This window comes from Physeter macrocephalus, chromosome 20 (genome assembly GCF_002837175.3).
Source record: "Physeter macrocephalus isolate SW-GA chromosome 20, ASM283717v5, whole genome shotgun sequence".
NCBI lineage: Eukaryota > Metazoa > Chordata > Mammalia > Artiodactyla > Physeteridae > Physeter > Physeter macrocephalus.
In genome coordinates this window covers 12,986,621-13,004,933 of record NC_041233.1, presented here as the reverse complement: position 1 = coordinate 13,004,933, position 18,313 = coordinate 12,986,621, and the positions used below count along the sequence as shown (strand labels likewise).

The 18,313-nt window shown below is 39.1% G+C and overlaps 1 protein-coding gene across 1 annotated transcript in view; it reads left to right on the top strand.

Annotated features, from left to right (window-relative positions):
- Positions 1–18,313, top strand: part of ANK3 (ankyrin 3) — a 353,292-nt gene that overhangs the window by 169,819 nt on the left and 165,160 nt on the right. Inside the window, exons 9-11 of the mRNA XM_055081155.1 lie at positions 8,918–9,016; positions 14,088–14,285; positions 16,141–16,239. Of these exons, the coding sequence (XP_054937130.1) occupies positions 8,918–9,016; positions 14,088–14,285; positions 16,141–16,239 (396 nt within the window). The remainder of the gene's footprint in view (positions 1–8,917; positions 9,017–14,087; positions 14,286–16,140; positions 16,240–18,313) is intronic.

Here is an 18,313-nt window from a genome sequence, read left to right as displayed (position 1 = left end):
ATTCCTCTAAGCGTTTTATAGTGTCTGGCCTTACATTTAGGTCTTTAATCCATTTTGAGTTTATTTTTGTGTATGGTGTTAGGGAGCGTTCTAATTTCATTCTTTTACATGTAGCTGTCCAGTTTTCCCAGCACCACTTATTGAAGAGGCTGTCTTTTCTCCATTGTATATGCTTGCCTCCTTTATCAAAGATAAGGTGACCATATGTGCATGGGTTTATCTCTGGGCTTTCTATCCTGTTGCATTGATCTATATTTCTGTTTTTGTGCCAGTACCATACTATCTTGATTACTGTAGCTTTGTAGTATTGTCTGAAGTCTGGGAGCCTGATTCCTCTAGCTCCGTTTTTCTTTCTCAAGATTGCTTTGGCTACTCGGGGTCTTTTGTGTTTCCATACAAATTGTGAAATTTTTTGTTCTAGTTCTGTGATAAATGCCATTGGTAGTTTGACAGGTATTGCATTGAATCTGTAGATTGACAGGCAGATTCTTAACCACTGCGCCACCAGGGAAGTCCCTGGAAAAATATTTCTAAGAAACATGTTTGGAGACATTGAAAAGCATTGACAGCAGGAATAAATTGGAGTGAATTCAACTTTTGAAAGAACTAAATAACACAGGAGATCTGTATTTACATGGCAGCCCTCACTAGTCAGTACAGCATACTATGACAGCCCATGCAGAAAGTCAGTTTTATTGTCTTGAGGACAGAGGATCAAGTTTGGGGCTATATGAGTGCCTGGACATTTAGGGGGGAAATCCTTAAAAGAAGGAAACCACAAAGGAGGGAAATCAACATGTAACTCTCCACAATCCTTGGTTGACCCCTGAACTATGCATGTGCAGGGTAAAACTCCAAGGTGATCAGAGGAAAATAACAGCTAAAAGATTGAAACCTTCAAAGAAACTTCAGCAGCTACCTGCTACACAGGAGACAGAATTACCACATCAGAGAGGCTTGGTAAACATCTTTGGCCCAGGACTAAATGAATCACTCTGGGAATAAGGACAAAACTGAAACAGACCTATTGTTGAAAGCCTAAAAGCAAGTCCCCACAAGTTCCAGAGTTGCTATAACATACAATTCACAATACCCAGTATATAATTTTTAAATTATTATACATTAAACATGTTAAATAATTTGAAGGAAAAGACAGATATAATGGGTGAAGAAAAGAAGAATTTTGGGAGAAATAAGGAAACCTTTAAAAAAATTTAAGAAGAACCAGATAGAAATCCTCCAACAGAAAAACACAATATCTGAATTTTTTTTAAGTCATTGGATGGGATAAACAGCTGATTGAGTATAAACAAAGAAAGAAATGGTGAATTTGAAGACAAGTCATAAAAATCATCCAAACTGAAGAACAGAAAGCAAAAAGATTAAAAATCAAATTAGCACCATATCAACAATCTGTGGAATAATAGCAAGCCAACTAAATACATACAATAGAGTCTAAGAGGTAGAGGAAAAAAGAGAATGGGGTAGGAAAAAAATATATATATATATATTTTTTTTTTTCCAAATTAAATCATAAACTGCAAACCCAGGAAACTTAGCATGCCAAGGAGGATAAATACAAAGAAATCCACACAGAGGCACATCATACTGAAACTGCTGGATGTCAAAAATAGAAAATTTTTTAAGCAGCCAGAGGAAAAGATGCATTATAAATGGAAAAACAATGATGAGGATGTTATCTGACTTCTTATCATAAACACTGGGGGTCAGAAGACAATGAAATATCTTTAAGGTGCTGAATAAAAAATATCTGTTAACCTAGAATTTATATACAGTACAAGTATATTTCCATAATAAAAGTAAAATAAAGACAGTTTCAGGTAAACAAAAGCTGAGATAACTTGTTACCATCAAGCCCATACTAAAAGAAATACTAAAGGAAGTTCTTCATTCTGAAGGGAAATGATACTAGGTGGAAATGTGGATCTAAATAAAGTAGAGATGAGTTAGAAGTCATAAACAGGTAAAGAATTATTTTTATTTTCTTAAATTTTAAAAAAGTTGATTGTTTAAGTAATAACTGTTATGAGGTTTATAATCCATGTAAAAGTTAAATATATATTTATAGCACAAAAGATGAAACTACTAATGTAAATGGAATTATTGCAGAATTCACATGCATGAGAATAATATTGGTTCAATACATAATATATAAATACTGTAACTATATAATTAATAATATTATTTCGACTGTGATAAGTTAAGGATACTTTTTTTTAAATAAATTTATTTATTTATTTTTGGCTGCGTTGGGTCTTCTTTGCTGCTCGTGGGCTTTCTCTAGTTGTGGCGAGCGGGGGCTACTCTTTGCCATGGTGCACAGGCTTCTTATTGCGTTGGCTTCTCTTGTTGGGGAGCACGGGCTCTAGGCGCATGGGCTTCAGTAGTTGCGGCACGCGGGCTCAGTAGTTGTGGCTCGCGGGCTCTAGAGCGCAGGCTCAGCGGCCATGGCGCACGGGCTTAGTTGCCCCGCGGCATGTGGGATCTTCCCAGACCAGGGCTCGAACCCATGTCGCCTGCATTGGCAGGCGGATTCTTAACCACTATGCCACCAGGGAAGTCCAAGGATACATATTTTAATCTCTAGAACCACCACTAGAGAAAAAAAGGAAAGAAAAGGAAAAGGAGTTTAGTTAAAAAGCCAAAGGAAGAGATAGTCAATGATATATATGATGAATCAATCACTAGAATACTAAATAATACTCAGTTAACACAAAAGAAGATAAGAAAGAAGGATCAAAAAACACAAAGAGCAGACTGGAGAAATACACAACAAATAGTGTACAGGTGTGTTCTAGGCTCAGAGAGAAACCTCTAGTTTTCCAAGGAGAAAGAACAACAGAAGTATTTTACCTTATTTTAGTTTAATTCAAAACATGTAGAATGTATGGCATGACAGCAAGAAAGAGTGTTAGAAGGAGATTTTTTTGTCTCCTATGTATAAATGGCAGAAATGAACTCTTGATCTTAAAAGGAGATTCCTTGGTAGAGTAGAAGAAATCCAGTCCCTCTGATGGAGGCAACCCTGAGTGTAAGTTCTAATGCAAACCATTAACTTTCCTGTGACCTTGGGTAGTTACATTAATCCTGTGGAGCAGCTTTCTCATCAATAAATGGAACTTCTGATGCCTTTCTCATGAGTTGTCATAAAAATTCACTAAGATCACAAATATAAAGTGCCTGTGACAGCAGAGGGGTTTCAAAAATGTTATTTCACTTTCTCTCAGGCCAAATCTACAATTACCGAACATGCACAAAATGGGGCCACAGTCAGAATTTTTAGAGAAAAGTACAGATATGAGAATAGCTTTGCTATTGAACTGTAATTGGTGCCTTTTAATTGATCTCTGGCTATCATTATAGCTGTCCTCTTATGAGCACTACCTGCCTTCTCTTTCATTGTTTTCAGTCTTCAGTTAAATATCACATCCTGTTTTATATCCATGACATAGAAAAAAGTATATATCCACAGAGTTCTCTCTGCTTGATTTCCTTTTCCTTCTGTTGAGTATGTTTTTTGCTTAAAAGGAAGAATAGAAAGGAACCTAGAGGATAGTAATCAAAATAAACTATGTTTCTTTCTGAAAGTATTTCCCGAGTCATGAATTTGTGTCATTTCATTATTGGCTTTGAGCAAATTCAACCTGTTAAGGACATATTCTGGGTTCATTATTCCTAAGTGTGATGGTTTAATGTCCCGCTCCATGCTTTTCAGAAAAACCAGGCTCGAAAGAAAATCTTTTTGACCTTCGAGTATGCAGGATTTTGCTCATTGTGCAAAAGAGCCTTTTGTCCAGCCAATAAAGTGCAGTTCCCCACCTCCCTAATAAGATTACTGTCACTGAAATGAAATATGAGATCTAGACTCACCAGTTTTTGTTGCTTCAGAATTCTGCCCAAGGGAATACTTGTTCATTATGTTAGCACTTTAGAAATCAGGGGAATTGGAAAAAAAAAAAAAAAATCACTAACCCCATGCAGTTTCTTTTCCTTCCCATAATGTTACTATGGCAACTCCACATCCTCTCTCCTTCTCTCCTGTCCAACTGCATATGCTGCCTTTCTTGAGGCAGCCTCCCTTGAGCCTCAAGAATTGCCTTTGTCAAGCATTTTTCAATGGGAGGTCAAAACTATATACTGTCCTATATGGTTGAAGAACTGCTTTTTAGTCTAGGACCCATTCAGAGTGACACTGTACATTAACTGTAAATTTCCAGGGATTGGGAGCAGGTAAGAATCCTTATTTTGTATTGGAAAAAGCATTCCTCTAATTTTAAGGAAAGGAGTTCTCTGCTATGTAAACCAGTTCACTACTGTTGCAAAACACAGTATCCACAATAGCTTTTTTAAGCTTACAGTGTTCTGAATTACAAAGAGGAAAAAATCTTAGAGCAAGTATTCTCATATTTCTCTTACTTTCATATTCTTTTTTTATTGAAGTATAGTTGATTTCAGGGTTGTGTTAATTTCTGCTCTACAGCCAAGTGATTCAGTTTATATATAACATATATATTATATATATATATTCTTCTTCACATTCTTTTCCATTATGGTTTATCACAGGATATTGAATATTGTTCCCTGTGCTATACAGTAGGGCTTTGTTGTTTATTCATTCTATATATAATAGTTTGCAGCTGCTAATCTCAAGCTCCCACTCCATCCTACCCCACCCCTCCTCCCCCTTGGCAACCACAAGTCTGTTCTCTATGTCTGTGAGTCTCTTTCTATCTCGTAGATAAGTTCCTTTTGTATTGTATTTTAGATTCCACATATAAGTGATATCATATGCTATTTGTCTTTCTCTTTCTGACTTACTTCACTTAGAATGATAGTCTCTAGTTCCATGCATGTTGCTGCAAATGGCATTATGTCGTTCTTTTTTTATGGTCTTACTTTCTTATTCTTAATGCTAAGAAGACTGAGTCATATTCTTCAGTGTAATTCCAATTTATAAGTCACTTATCTATTGAAAATTTTATTTTTCTGGGACAATAAGGTATTATAATAGCACTTCTGACACACAAAATCAATCTAGTCTTAAACATAAAGGATAAGAAGGAAAGGAATTATTAAGCAACTAACTAGAAAACGTTTTTAAAAGACTAGTCCAAAAACCCATTCATTCACCCACTCATTCATTCATTCACTCAGTCATTTTTAGTAAGCAACTTTCACCAGCATGATACTGAATTACCTTCTCTGTGAGATTCAAGTATCCCTTTTAAGCTAGTAACTTTGTCGTCAGAAACAGACTCATTGGAATGATAGCGCAAGCTCACAAATACGAAAATACCAAGTAAAAAGTCCTAGGTTCCCCCAAAGAGGTTCAGATAAAATATGAGGGGAATCCTGATGGTAGAATGGTTATGTCTAGCTTTGGGAAAGTCTTCAAAGGAAAACTGTACTTTAAACGGTAAGGATTTGGATCTTGGCGAAAGTAGAAAGGGAACTTCAAGGTACATGAAGTAGTGTGTGCAAAGCAGAGAAACTAGAACATGAGAGGCTTTCTCCAAGAACTGCGAAGAGTTTAATTGAGGTAGAAGAGAAGGGAATTAGGGGAGAGTCAAGTGTAGCAGCGACTGACTGGAAGGCTTTGAATGCTAACCTGAGGAATTCAGACTTGGCTGAGGAATGAATGACAGTTATGAAAGATCTTTTTGAACACGGGTATCATGATCAGAACAGTCCATCAGGAACATGAATGATAAGCCACACATATTTCAAAGCCAAAGAAATTAGTTAGAAATTTAAATGTTTACTTCCACCCCCCCCGATAAAATTGGTATTAAGTAATGTCAATGCCTGCTTTTTGTTTTTTTTTTTTTTAACTGAACTGTGAATCACTACATGGCAGATCCTTTTCCAGCTCCCTGTGGTTTAGCTGGTCGTGTCGGTCTTCGTGACTGTAGAAACTGTGGTGCTAATTAAAGATCTTACATTAACTCTAGGCACTAGTTTTCCACTGACCTGTGACTGTCCCAGCAGCCAGGCCAGCACTGTCTGTGCAACCAGACAGTCGTGACATCTTGTACAGCTTCCTGCTGAAAGGGCTCTCTCCTGCCAGGCTTCTGGCTATTTGAAGAGCCACGCACCTTTGAAAAGTTTCAAAGCAAATTTGCAGAAGATCCAAAGGAGTCAGCCATTTGCAATCAGTGTTTAAAATACTGCAAGTAAAACTACAATTGAAAGAGCTATGCTTCAGGTAGTTCTTTGCAGTTGAGCAAGGATGATGAGGCCTTCCTTGGGGAACTCGCAGACTTTATCATTGAAATGAGGTGATAAAAGGAGCAGTGGCTAGAATGGAAAGCCCTTCACAGCTCTGACACTGCAGAAAAAAGTCACCTTTCCTGGCTGAGTCTCCAGATTCTATAAGTTTTTAATAAATAAACACCAGAGATCAGAGGTAGCAGCTGCAGAATGTAGATAAAAGAAGGTGCTGAGTGGCTGAAAGTTTGAGCAGAGGGGCTTTGTCTTAATAACTCCTCCCAAGATATGCCTTATTTGTCCTGCAGTCAGCACTGGCCTCATTCTGAATTCAGCCCATGGAGCCTTGGATGAGTCATTTAACCTCTTTGAGCCTCAGAGTCTTCATTTACAAAAAGAAGATCGTACCTTCCGTATAAGGGTAGTTGTGAGAAGACAATGGTCGAATGTTGTGGATTTGCTTCAAAACAATATAAGAAAGGAGAAGAGGTCAGGATATAGATGAATCAAGGTGGATCCTAAGGTGACATTTATTGATGCTGTCCACCAGGTACCTAGATGCTCATTACACTCTGCAGTCTACTTTAGTCTGAAATATGTTTGAAGCTTTTCATAATTAAAACTTTTTTAAAAAGGTGAAGTCAGCAAAAATATATGTCTGTAAGGAACAGTGTACTTCAAAGGATTAAGGAGTTGAGATAGATTTTACTCTTAGATAGCCAAGCACTTTGTTATTCAGTATGTAGGATTTTGCTTGGGGGAAGATCATTTTCAAAGATAAATGAGTTTTCAAAGATAAATAATTTTATGTCTGTGACCATAGTTTGAAAATGCCTATACATATTGTCACCCCTTATATCATAGAGTCTACTTATGAGAAAATGAGAGAATTAAAGTTGACCTTTTAGTTCATAAAAGGCAATCACATTCGGAGAATGTGAAATTTTTTGTGTGTTGCAAGGTAGATGTGATTATTGTATTATTTCTCCTTCAGATACTTTCAGGTTTTACATTATTGGGAAGACATTTGGCCTTCATGGTATACTTTTAATTTATTCTCAGATTTTATTTTATTCTATTTTATTTAAAAAATGCTGTTTCCACTTGAAAGACAGTTATATTGCTTAACTTTGCTTTAGAAGAGCAAATGTTTTAAATCAGCATAAAAGGTAGAATATTTAAACATGCTCAAAATATACAAACCAGCTCATGTCATATTTGCAATTCAAATCTCATTTTTCAAGGAATTTTAATTCTACTGAGATTTAGCTAGTAGTTTAGAAATAAGATGGTACCTTATTGATTATATATTAGGATAATTAAGCTTACTTTCAAGATCTGCTCACACAATCTAGAAAGTGATTTGAATACATTAAATCAACTTTTGATGTATTTTAAAATGTGACTATCCTTAGGGTAGGTATTAAGTGTCAACAGCAGGAATCTTCAAGTTGGGGAACACATAAGCCAGGGTGTGTGAAAACTTCTCCATACGATTTGGAGACAGATAGTTTTAAGTGAATAAATTTCCACTTCCTTATCTCCCTGTTAGTTCTCCTATCCCACCTGTGTTTTAATATAATAGCCCTTCCACAGGGCCCCAGGGTGCAAAACCTGTGAGGGGAAGGGGAGATGGAGAGGCGGAAAAGGGAAGAGTTGAAAATACTGGTGTCCTAGTAAGAACTCATGAGTCTGGTGATTAGATAAGCAATTCTCTGCATATCAAATGCTTAGAAATCCTATTGCTGCCAACAAAAAGGAAGGACCTAATGGTCCTTAGGTCTTATGATGGATCATTGGAAGAAATCTTTGATGAGCATGTAATTCAGGAGTTTAGAGAATTGGCGGCACTGCCAAAACAAAAGTCCAACTACTTATTTATGCAGACAAGATGTCTTAGCACTAGCATTTATAAAAACAAAAGTTAGAGAAGTATTGATGCTGAACCCTGTCTCATCTTAGCAATAAATAATACTCATTAGCAGATCCGTGAACTAGTTGTGAAGAAAATACATCTCATTCAGAGAGAAATTTTTAATAAATTGTTACTCTTGCTTAATAATCATAAAATGTGTAATATATTTTTGCTGTTTTGATCCATTGTGTTTGAATAATTATAATGCCAATCAGGAGATTTGTTTCTGATTCTTAAATAAAGGCTTATGTTCTCGGGAAGTCTTTAAACCTTTTTAAAAAGTAAATTTATGTATTTTTGCAGCAGGGAAATATGATACCGTAATCAATAAAAAACACTCAAGCATAAAATTATATTACATGAAGATAAAATTATATGGGGGAAGCGGAATGGAATTAGATATGCAGGAGCAAAAAGGACCAATGGAAAATTTCTGTTACAAATTCCTATTTTAAAGATTTGTGTATTTTTTAAAATGGTGGATATCAAATTACTTATAGTGTTTAGATTCCATTGGATAGTCGAAAGAGTAGTGGAACAGTTATATTTTTAAATGTCCGTTTTGTGTGGAATCACACATTTGGCAACTACTTAAACTCATGAAAAATTCTGTCCTCTAGTTGAAAATATAAACTTGTTTTATGAGATACATGCGTAAACATTTGAAGCTCGCTGGCCCACAGCACCTTGGATGCCGCGCCGAATCTTGACCGAATGCATTCATTTATAGAATTTCCCATCAACTGTAACTGAAGATGTTGCCTTGTTTGATAGGATGGGCTGACACCACTGCACTGTGGAGCGAGGAGCGGCCATGAGCAGGTGGTGGAGATGCTGCTTGATCGAGCTGCCCCCATTCTCTCAAAAACCAAGGTAATTTCTCCCCAGGTGTTTGGTCATCACACTGTATTGAGCTTTGAATCCCTTGACTGGTTATTTCACCCAGCCTTTCCATCACATAGAAAATGCCATAGTTTGAATTTAGCAATTAGCGTGGCTCTGTGCACCCAATCTTTGGTGACCCTCAAGATTAAGTTTGGGTTTATGAGGCCTTCAGATGCATGCCCTCTATCACCAAGTCATTTGCATGTGTTGCTTTGTTTTTATTTTGTTTTGTTTCAGGAACACTTACTGCTTGATTTTATTCTATGAAACTTTCATAGCTCAGAAATGATTGCTTGTTGAGGAAAGAAAGACTGCAAGATCTACAGTCTAAAGTCTGGGTGCTGGTGCACTTTCTCCAGCCCTTCAGTTTATTTCTTGAGAGTTCACAGAGTATTAAAAAGGCCAAGATATCATTTAACTGAAAAAGACTGGAAACTTTGGAAAGACTATACCTTGCTTGGGCCTTTGGAAAAGTTGACATATCTGAAGGGAATACATGATGATGGCCTGAAAAAAAATAATGTTTTACTAAGCGTCTTCTTGATTTTTAAATGGTAAAACCATTTGACAGTATTTGAAAAAGAGAATATTTGTAAATAAATTTTGGGACATATAAAAACTACCTCAGAGTCATTACTGTTTTTATAAATCAAACCAGTGATTTTTTGAAGCTATGTTAAGCTTTATAAAGAGCCCTAATTTCTAAACATTAACAAAAAAAACCCCAAAAGCACATATTACTCCTGTTTGTACTGTGATCGGTGTTTACTCAACAACTCTAGTGAAGATGGACAGGGTCAAGGTGGTCTGAACAATTTCATCACTCATTTGAAATGCAGGGTTTAGACTGGTGAGCTGTTGGAGATATTATCCAACAGAATTAAGCAGCCACCATTTTTCATTGCACGTGATGACATCTTGGACTTTTGAGTGCTTCTCATCTAAACCATTCTATTTGTTGTTCTTCCTTTCACATAGTCCATATCTATCTTCTCTCCATCCCACTGTTATCTTTGAGCTACATCATCTTCCTGAACCATCATAATCACCTCCTTACTGGTCCCCCACTTCCTCACCTGCTCCTTTCCAATCCAGTTCCCATTTTGCAGTCAGAGTGGCCATATAAACTGTCAGCCAAATCATGTCAACCTCCTGCCTAAAAAGCCTCAAGTAATTCCCATCATTCTCTTTAAAATTAATTTTTATTTTATCAAAGCAGTATAGGCACAATTAAAAAGCAAATCATTGTCTCGTCATTCTTCTCCTATTGTTCATCTTAGTATCTGTTTGGCTTTTTTTCCTGAGAAATCTCCTTGACTTTTTTCTTTGATGCTTTTAATATGCAAGAACATTTTCTTGTCCTCTGAGAGCTTCTTTTCTTAAAGCATCCAGTTCTTGTTTTATGGATGCTATACATTCTGTTGCCTTTTGGAGAACATTCAGGGTGACATTTCTTTAAAATTATTTCTGCCTCTCATCTGTCCCTAACTCCTCAGATTTCCTTTTTTCTCTTTGTTGGCTTTGGCTCTCTTTTTCATGATGGGGGTTGCCCACGAATTTCTGTACCTGACCGTGTCAAGCACTCACCTTTGAGTGGAAGCTCCTTGAGAGTGTGGGCAGGGCTTCTGTCAGGTGTATCAGGTGGTGGGGGTTGGAGGGGTCCCTAACGTCAGGATAAATTGCCCTTTTCTCTGGAAGGTTCGGTTTTTTTGAGGGATGAGTCCTCTAACCTTTTGCCGTGTACATCCAGATGAATACATTGAGTAAGAAAAAGGAAAAGGAGCTGTCATTCTCCTGGTCCTCTATGCATACCTTAATCATAACAATGATAACAACATTTACATAGTGTTTACTACATACCAGGCTCTAAGCACTTTACATATATTAACCCAGTTACTCCCCACAACAACTCGATGGGGTACTGATTTTACTATTATGCCCTTTTTATAGATGAGGAAACTGAGACCCAAAGAGAGAAAGTAACTTTCTCGAGATGTCTCAGCTAGTGGCAGACCAAGGACTTGAACCCAGGCAGTCGTACGCTAGAGATCATACTCTTAACACCTATGCTGTCCTTCCTTCTTCTGTGAACATCTGTTCTCAGTCCAAAGCCTAATCACTGCGCCCTGCTCTGCCCCAGCCTCCACATCCAGAATCTCCAGAAATTAAATTCCTGGTTTCCTGCAAGGTATGAGGGGGCAGTCATCTGGCTTTGCTGGGTTGGAAGGGCTTGGAGACCTGACCACTCCATAGGCAGCTAAACCAATCCTGCTTTTGGCCCCAAGCTTCATCTTTATCCTCCAAGGTACTATGTTTCCGTATTGTCTGCCTTTTGGGCATCTGAGAGGTAAATCCGTTGTCTGTATTATACCCCGTGGTATACTGGAGCCTGTTGTGTACATCTCTTTCCAATTGTGGAAATGTTGAGAATGTTGAGCCTGTTGTGTACGTCTCTTTCCAGTTCCATATTCAGTAACATCATGTTGATAGCTTGAAATCGGTCATAGCATAGAGGTCTTTACACCTTGGTAATTGGCAAATGCCATGTCTCAGGGCTGTTCTTCTTCAAAGAGCTATTGTGAAACATTTACCAGCACACCACGGATTATACCCCTCAACAGGCACTTAGGTGTCAGCCTTTTCCTCTCTGCTTGATGAGGTAACACTTAAAATCTTTTCTCATATTCCAAAGTTTATAGACATCACACATCTGTTTTTGTTTCCTCTGCCATGTTGTATATGTGGGTGTGCATGCCCTGTGGGTTTTACCTTTTCAATTCCATTCATGTTTTTTAGTGGAGTTTGTGAAAGGATGGATAAACACGCATGTCACATCTACCATGTTTATCTGGAAGTTGCCCCGCCCACTGCACTGAGAATTCCTTACCAGAATCTGACCACCTCTCTGCCTCACCTCTCCTTCTGAAGGTCCTTACCTTCTTCTAGCCAAGCAGCCTCCTTTCACTTCCTTGAATACACCAAGTTTGTTCTCATTTCCCATTCCCTCAGACCGACCTCTCTCAGTCTGTCCCAGAGCTCTGCAGTCTTCACACATTTCTCAACTCAAATGTCATCTTCTCAGAGAGGCCTTCTTAGTTTCTTTACCTGTTTGCTGTCTCTTTCTTCAGTGAAATGAAAACAAGAACTTTGTCTTATTCAGTGCAGTACCCCCAAGGACCTAAATCGGCACCTGGAGCATAGGAGACCTTCCCCAAATATTTGTTGAATGAATAGTAAGCGAATGAAGTCATTCCGAACTTTAAGACCGTCTGTCTAATTCTTCAAGACTTTCATCTTTCTGAGCTAAGAAGAACCATCACACTGGATACATGTTTTTAGCTTGATGACAATGCCATACATAATATGACCCCTCTCCACATGGCAGATGATCTTTCCTTTCTTCTAGTCCTTCCCCAGAGATCTATAAGTTACCCACTCATATGTGGTTGTTTTGTGTATCATTAGAGAATTTCCTTCTTTTATTGACACAGCCTCCCATCTACTCTCCACTAAGTCATTTGTTCTCTCACATTTTGTTTCTTTGTTTACTTCGTGTTTTCCTCTAAGGCTGTACCAAAACATAAAGCGGAGGAATGTTTTGGCAGGAAATAAACAAGTGCATATGCTTGTGGGTGGCAGTATCTCAAATGAGAAATGTTCCCCTCCTTTCCTGCACCTTAGTTTCTACTTTGGTTCAAAATGTTGGAGTGGAATTTTTTAGGCAAAAATATTCTGCTTGACTGGCAAGTGTATGAAGGCTTTAAATTTACATAATTATTTATGGAGCTCTTTCTATATATACAAGGCTCTCTGCTGGGCAATATGGGGAAATTATAACCCATGAACCTCCTGTTTTCAAGAAACAAAAATAGCTGAAATACATGACATGGTGAGTGAATGATGTCATGAGAGTGGCCAAAGGAAAGCTTGCTTTTTTTTCCCCCTTGAACTGTTGTTTTATGTCGTTCAGATAAATTAGAGAAATTTAACTTGGCCCGGAGGATTCAGAAATACCTAATTCATTGGTGCATATTTAGTATATCATTATTTTCAAAGTTCAGTGATGATGATTTTTTTGGAAACTGAATTTACCATCACTTTTCCCTCCCACGTAGGTTAAACTAGGTTACAGTAATTACTAGAGCCTCTCTTGATAACTGGATTCTCTAGGAACTTCCCAGGCTCCAACACTTTGTCTCCATATTTAAAGGAAGTGTGCCTGGAAAGACTGATATCTTAATACCTTGTTTTTGCCTTCATTAGAAAACGTGTGTTGAATGCTAAATGTCACTCCAATCTTTTTAACGGTTTTAGTTACCTTTGACCCCACTCATGCCTTCTCTCAGCTCTCTAAATGAATTTTTTACTTAACCGTATTGCATATGATGACCTGTCATTGAACCCAATTGATTTAAACTGAGGCAAGCATTAATTAGTTAATGAGCTCGTCACAGGCTTGCCTTTCCTCGCCATAGACACATGGGGGCACCAGATTGATGGAAAAGGGCAAAGTTTTCCTTTCTACGTTGGTGTGAGGTGAAATGTGTTGTATTCAGATCTTTTTTCTAAAAATTGATCAATATAATATTCAATATCAAGCATTAAGAACACAGGAGCACAAAATAAAAACCAGTCTAGTGAATACCATTCTGTTTCTGCCTTTATTTTATCCTTTTCAGTCTTTTGTTGTTGTTGTTATTATCGGTACTTTTTTAATTGAAGTATAGTTGATTTCCAGTTTTCAGTCTTAAATATTAAGAATTCAAATTCACTGGAAATGCAATCAATAGTGGACCTTAGTGCAATTCACACTATTTTTTAAATCAGAAAAAGAAATTATCGTTGAAAATTTATTTTTGATTGATATAAGATGTAGGAGGGCTACTTTGGAAAGTAGCTGCAGTTCAAAACAGTTGCCACAAAACCTTTTAAAAAGAGAAGGTATTTCCGTGTGCAAATCTAGGGTTTTCATCTGTTCACATTTGTACTGTATTTTGTGTTGGGCACATTCGCATTTGAAAGGTAAAACAATAAACTCTGCTTGTCTTCTGTGTTCCAGAATGGATTGTCTCCACTGCACATGGCTACACAGGGGGATCATTTAAACTGCGTCCAACTTCTCCTCCAGCATAACGTGCCTGTGGACGACGTCACCAATGACTACCTGACTGCCCTGCACGTGGCTGCCCACTGTGGCCATTACAAAGTCGCCAAGGTTCTCTTGGACAAGAAGGCTAACCCCAACGCCAAAGCCCTGGTGAGTAGCTTAGCTCACAGGTCCAGCCTGTGTTGTCTTGCTGACCACATGCTACCCCTGCACGTAAAGGGATTCCTTTTCAGGAGGTGAAAATGGAAGGTCTAGTTAAGTAAAGTGTACTTCTTGTCAACCTTCAAATGGCCTTCTGGAAAATCTGTAAACCCTTCTATTTCCAACATAAGCAAGACTGGTGAGGCTAAATCATTAACTTCTTTATGGTCACACTCGTGATTCTCTTACATAAATAAACCCAAAGACTGTACAAGTACAAAAGGACTGAGCTGGTCAACTTATCTTCTGGTAGGTAAAGTGGTAACTGTGAATTAAAAGTTTCTTGTGAGATCTAAAAATACGAGGCAAAATGATCAGAAAACTTCATCTTAAACATGAAGGGTCTGGGAATTTGTGAGCAGAAATTCGATGTGAGGATGTTAACCATGTTAAGGTAATGAAATATCACCTGTCATTGTTTCCTCAAGATGCGAATCAAAAATTTGGTCTAGTTTGTAGTCTTAACTCCTAGAGTGACATGCTGCTTTAACCTTGAGCTTTGCTATATAGTTCGGTTTTCACAAGGAGATGGTGTTTGTTGTCTTTAGAAAAATAAATGGTCCCAAGTTAGTAAGCTATTTAAATTTAGTTCAGAAGAAGCACTCATATTTAGGAAAAAAATATGTCACCAAGTGCTAGGGAAAACATGTGCGTTTACTAGCACTTTTGCGGTAAAGGCTGTCATCTGATCAACCATTTTAGGAAGGGTCTCTGCTCCCTTGCGGCTCATGTGGTCACCTCTGGCACTCTGTGGGCCCTGAGATTTGGAGCGGGCAGGAAAGGATGGGCAGAGAGGAGCCCTCCAGACCCCAGGCAGCTCCATCACCATTGTAATTCTAAGTGCTTTTCCTGGAACATTTTAAGAGCTGTTGACTGGCCCAAGATATCAAACATATCTTTGAATTCTGAGAGGGGAGGAAAAGAAATGAGCAGTCATGACTTATCTTCCACACAAGAAAAAAAGCCTTACAACAGGGTGTGGGGTCTCATCCTCATTTTCCTCTGACTGAAGATTTCACAACATCAGGAGGTTCTGGAGATTGTAGGCAGTCATCCCCGGATGGACTATGGCCTGGTAAATGGTCTCAAAACCTCCATAGAAGCCCTCGCGGTGACTTTGACCTAAGCTTGCGTGGTGGGCCCTGATATTCTGTAGTTCTCTGTGGCGACAAAAATATGCTCCATGGTCTCTCTCACTTAGCGGGCAGTACAGTTTGGTAAGTAATTTGTTTAAAAAGCAGGTTCTTTTATTAGATTAAATATTAAACCAAATGAGCCAACTAATGTTGGGTTGTTTAACTTTCTGCTTCCTTGGAGTAAGCACCTACTTGAATCTTAAAACTTGGAAGAAATAAAAACATTTCCGAACAGGTCTTGAAGTTGTTTTTAAATGCAGCGGAGAAGTCACCACGGGCAGTGGTGAAGTTTTGGCTGTGAGGACAAATTTTGGCCGAGATGTTTTTAGTCTGTGTTTGAAATGAGGTAGAGGAGGGACATATTTGGAAAATAAATTCCAGAATAAAATAGTCTAAGAAGACGCTTGACCATTTTGCCTTAACTACCGGGAGATTATGACAAAAATTTGCTTCCTGTTCGTGATTAGCAGGGCACCTTGGGTCCCTGGGAGCAGGTAGACTACCTGTGCTTCCAGAAAAGGATCTGTATTCGGTTTAACCCCTCGTTGTTGCCGCTCGTTTCCAAATCTTTACACAACGTCACTTTTGCAAAAATATTTTACCATACACAGTGGAGGCAGATCTCAACGGAACGTAATCCAATAGGTCTGTGTCTTTTCCCCTTGCAGAATGGCTTTACCCCTCTCCATATTGCCTGCAAGAAGAATCGAATTAAAGTAATGGAACTGCTTCTGAAACATGGTGCATCCATCCAAGCTGTAACCGAGGTGAGAAGAGGAGGATTTCTGGGGTTCCCCATGTATAGCCTCAGCAGGCAGAGGGCCAGTGCCCTCCCTGACGACCAGCTAGTTTTGCTGTGTGTGGTTGTCATACTGCTTTCTGAACCCTTCAGCCAAGGGGCTGCCAGTCCTTAGGAGAGCAGACAAGAGTGGGAGGAGAGTGCAAATACATCACCATGACGAGAAGCATGACCCAAACACATGTGTCGTGCTCAAGGCGGGTGGGGGGATGGGGGGGGTACCATCACTCCAAGCGTAATTTACATGAAATCCATTCATGCACTGCTTCTCAAATCCTGGAATGCAGTGCTTAGGGGTGGTTTTGCCCGCTACGAGGCATTTGGCCATGTCTGGAAGTATTTCTAGTTGTCACTACTGGATGGTGCTACTGGCAGCTAGTGGACAGAGGCCAGAGATGCTACTAAACATTCTACAGTGTACAGCCCAGCCTCCAACAACAAAGGATTATCTGGCTCAAAATGTCACGTGTGCCACGGTTGAGAACCCCTGCACAACATAACCTCTGCATACTGATGAAGTGAGGATTGCTCACAGGAAGAACTCAGAATTAACGAAACACAGAGCTGCTGAAGTTAGTAAAAGGGTAGCTCTCGGTTTCTTTCATACAAACTGACATAGAACTCAGAGAAGCGATTTATTGGGTTCAGGGCTAAGCCTGCAACACGCAAACCAAGCCTGGCGTCCACTTCCCTAGGCTGCACTCCCTTTTGTTCACTCCATATCTCTACACCCTCCATGCGTCACGCCCCTCCCTTTCCAGGCTAGTCCTTTATGTCTTTCAGGACCAGATCTGGGGCTGCCTTCTCCAGGAATCCTCCCCTAACCCCTGGCCCGGGCCAGGAGCTCCTCCTTGGGACCATCGCCACATCCTGTGCATATTTCCATCAAAGCTCTTGTCCAGCTGGCTTACTTTTGACCCAGCCACTCCCCTCCACCCCGCCCCGAAACTGCAGGCTCCACCAAGGCAGGCCAGAGTCTTACTGGTCTTAAAATACCCGCAACACAGTAGATGCCATAGTAGATCATTCAGTAAAGTTTTGTGGAATGCAACCATGAAGACTCTAGGATTTGAAGCTAACGTAAAAACTAAGGTCTAGTCCAGTCATTGTTGCTTTGCCTCAGTTTCTCATCTGCAAATGAAGTATTTGCCTTGATTTCTAACACTTACAACTTCGAAATACTAAATGATAGAAAATATTAATACTGATTCGCTCTTTTCTGAGTCTTCTGGCTTCATGGTAGGCACCCAGTTATTTTCATTATAAAATAGTAAGTTTATTCTCAGTGCGCGGCAGCCCTTTTTAAAGATCAAAATGGGCTCTGAAATAAAAGATTTTTCACTGGCATCTGAATAAGTATCCAGAGATGCCAGCCTGTGATGAGAAGCTTCCACTGCCAGCCCTGTACTCCCTCGGAAAGGCGGTGCAGACCATGTCCTAACAACTCCCCCTGCTGAAGGGAAAAGGTGCCGAATTATAACAAAATTCTCCTTCCCCGTTTTCCTCAGTTCCCACTATTTGAAGTCCGGGCAACCAAAATTCTACCTCTTCTGTTTTCTGTCTTACTTTCATTGTATAGAATTCCTTTAACATATTTTTTGACATTACTCAAATTTCTGTTGCAATTAGTTGTCTCCTTCTCGCTCAGCTTTTTCTAGCTATATTAAGTATTTTTTTCCAAATTATGATGCTCATGGTATAAGTGGGATTAAATTCTGAAAAATTGAAAATGGAATCATTTTATGCAAGAAGCACCAGACGTTGGGGGGGGTGGGTGTGTGAGGAGGACTTTGAAGCACACATGAAAATTAAGGTCTAGTCTAGTGACCATTGTTCTATTTGCCTTAATTATATCACCTTAATGTATAATATGCAGAAAGATAAAAATTTTAATGATTGGGACAGTTAATTCTGATCTGCTCATTTCTTTTTTTTTTTTTTTCCGGTATGCGGACCTCTCACTGTTGTGGCCTCTCCCGTTGCGGAGCACAGACTCCGGACGCGCAGGCTCAGCGGCCATGGCTCACGGGCGCAGCCGCTCC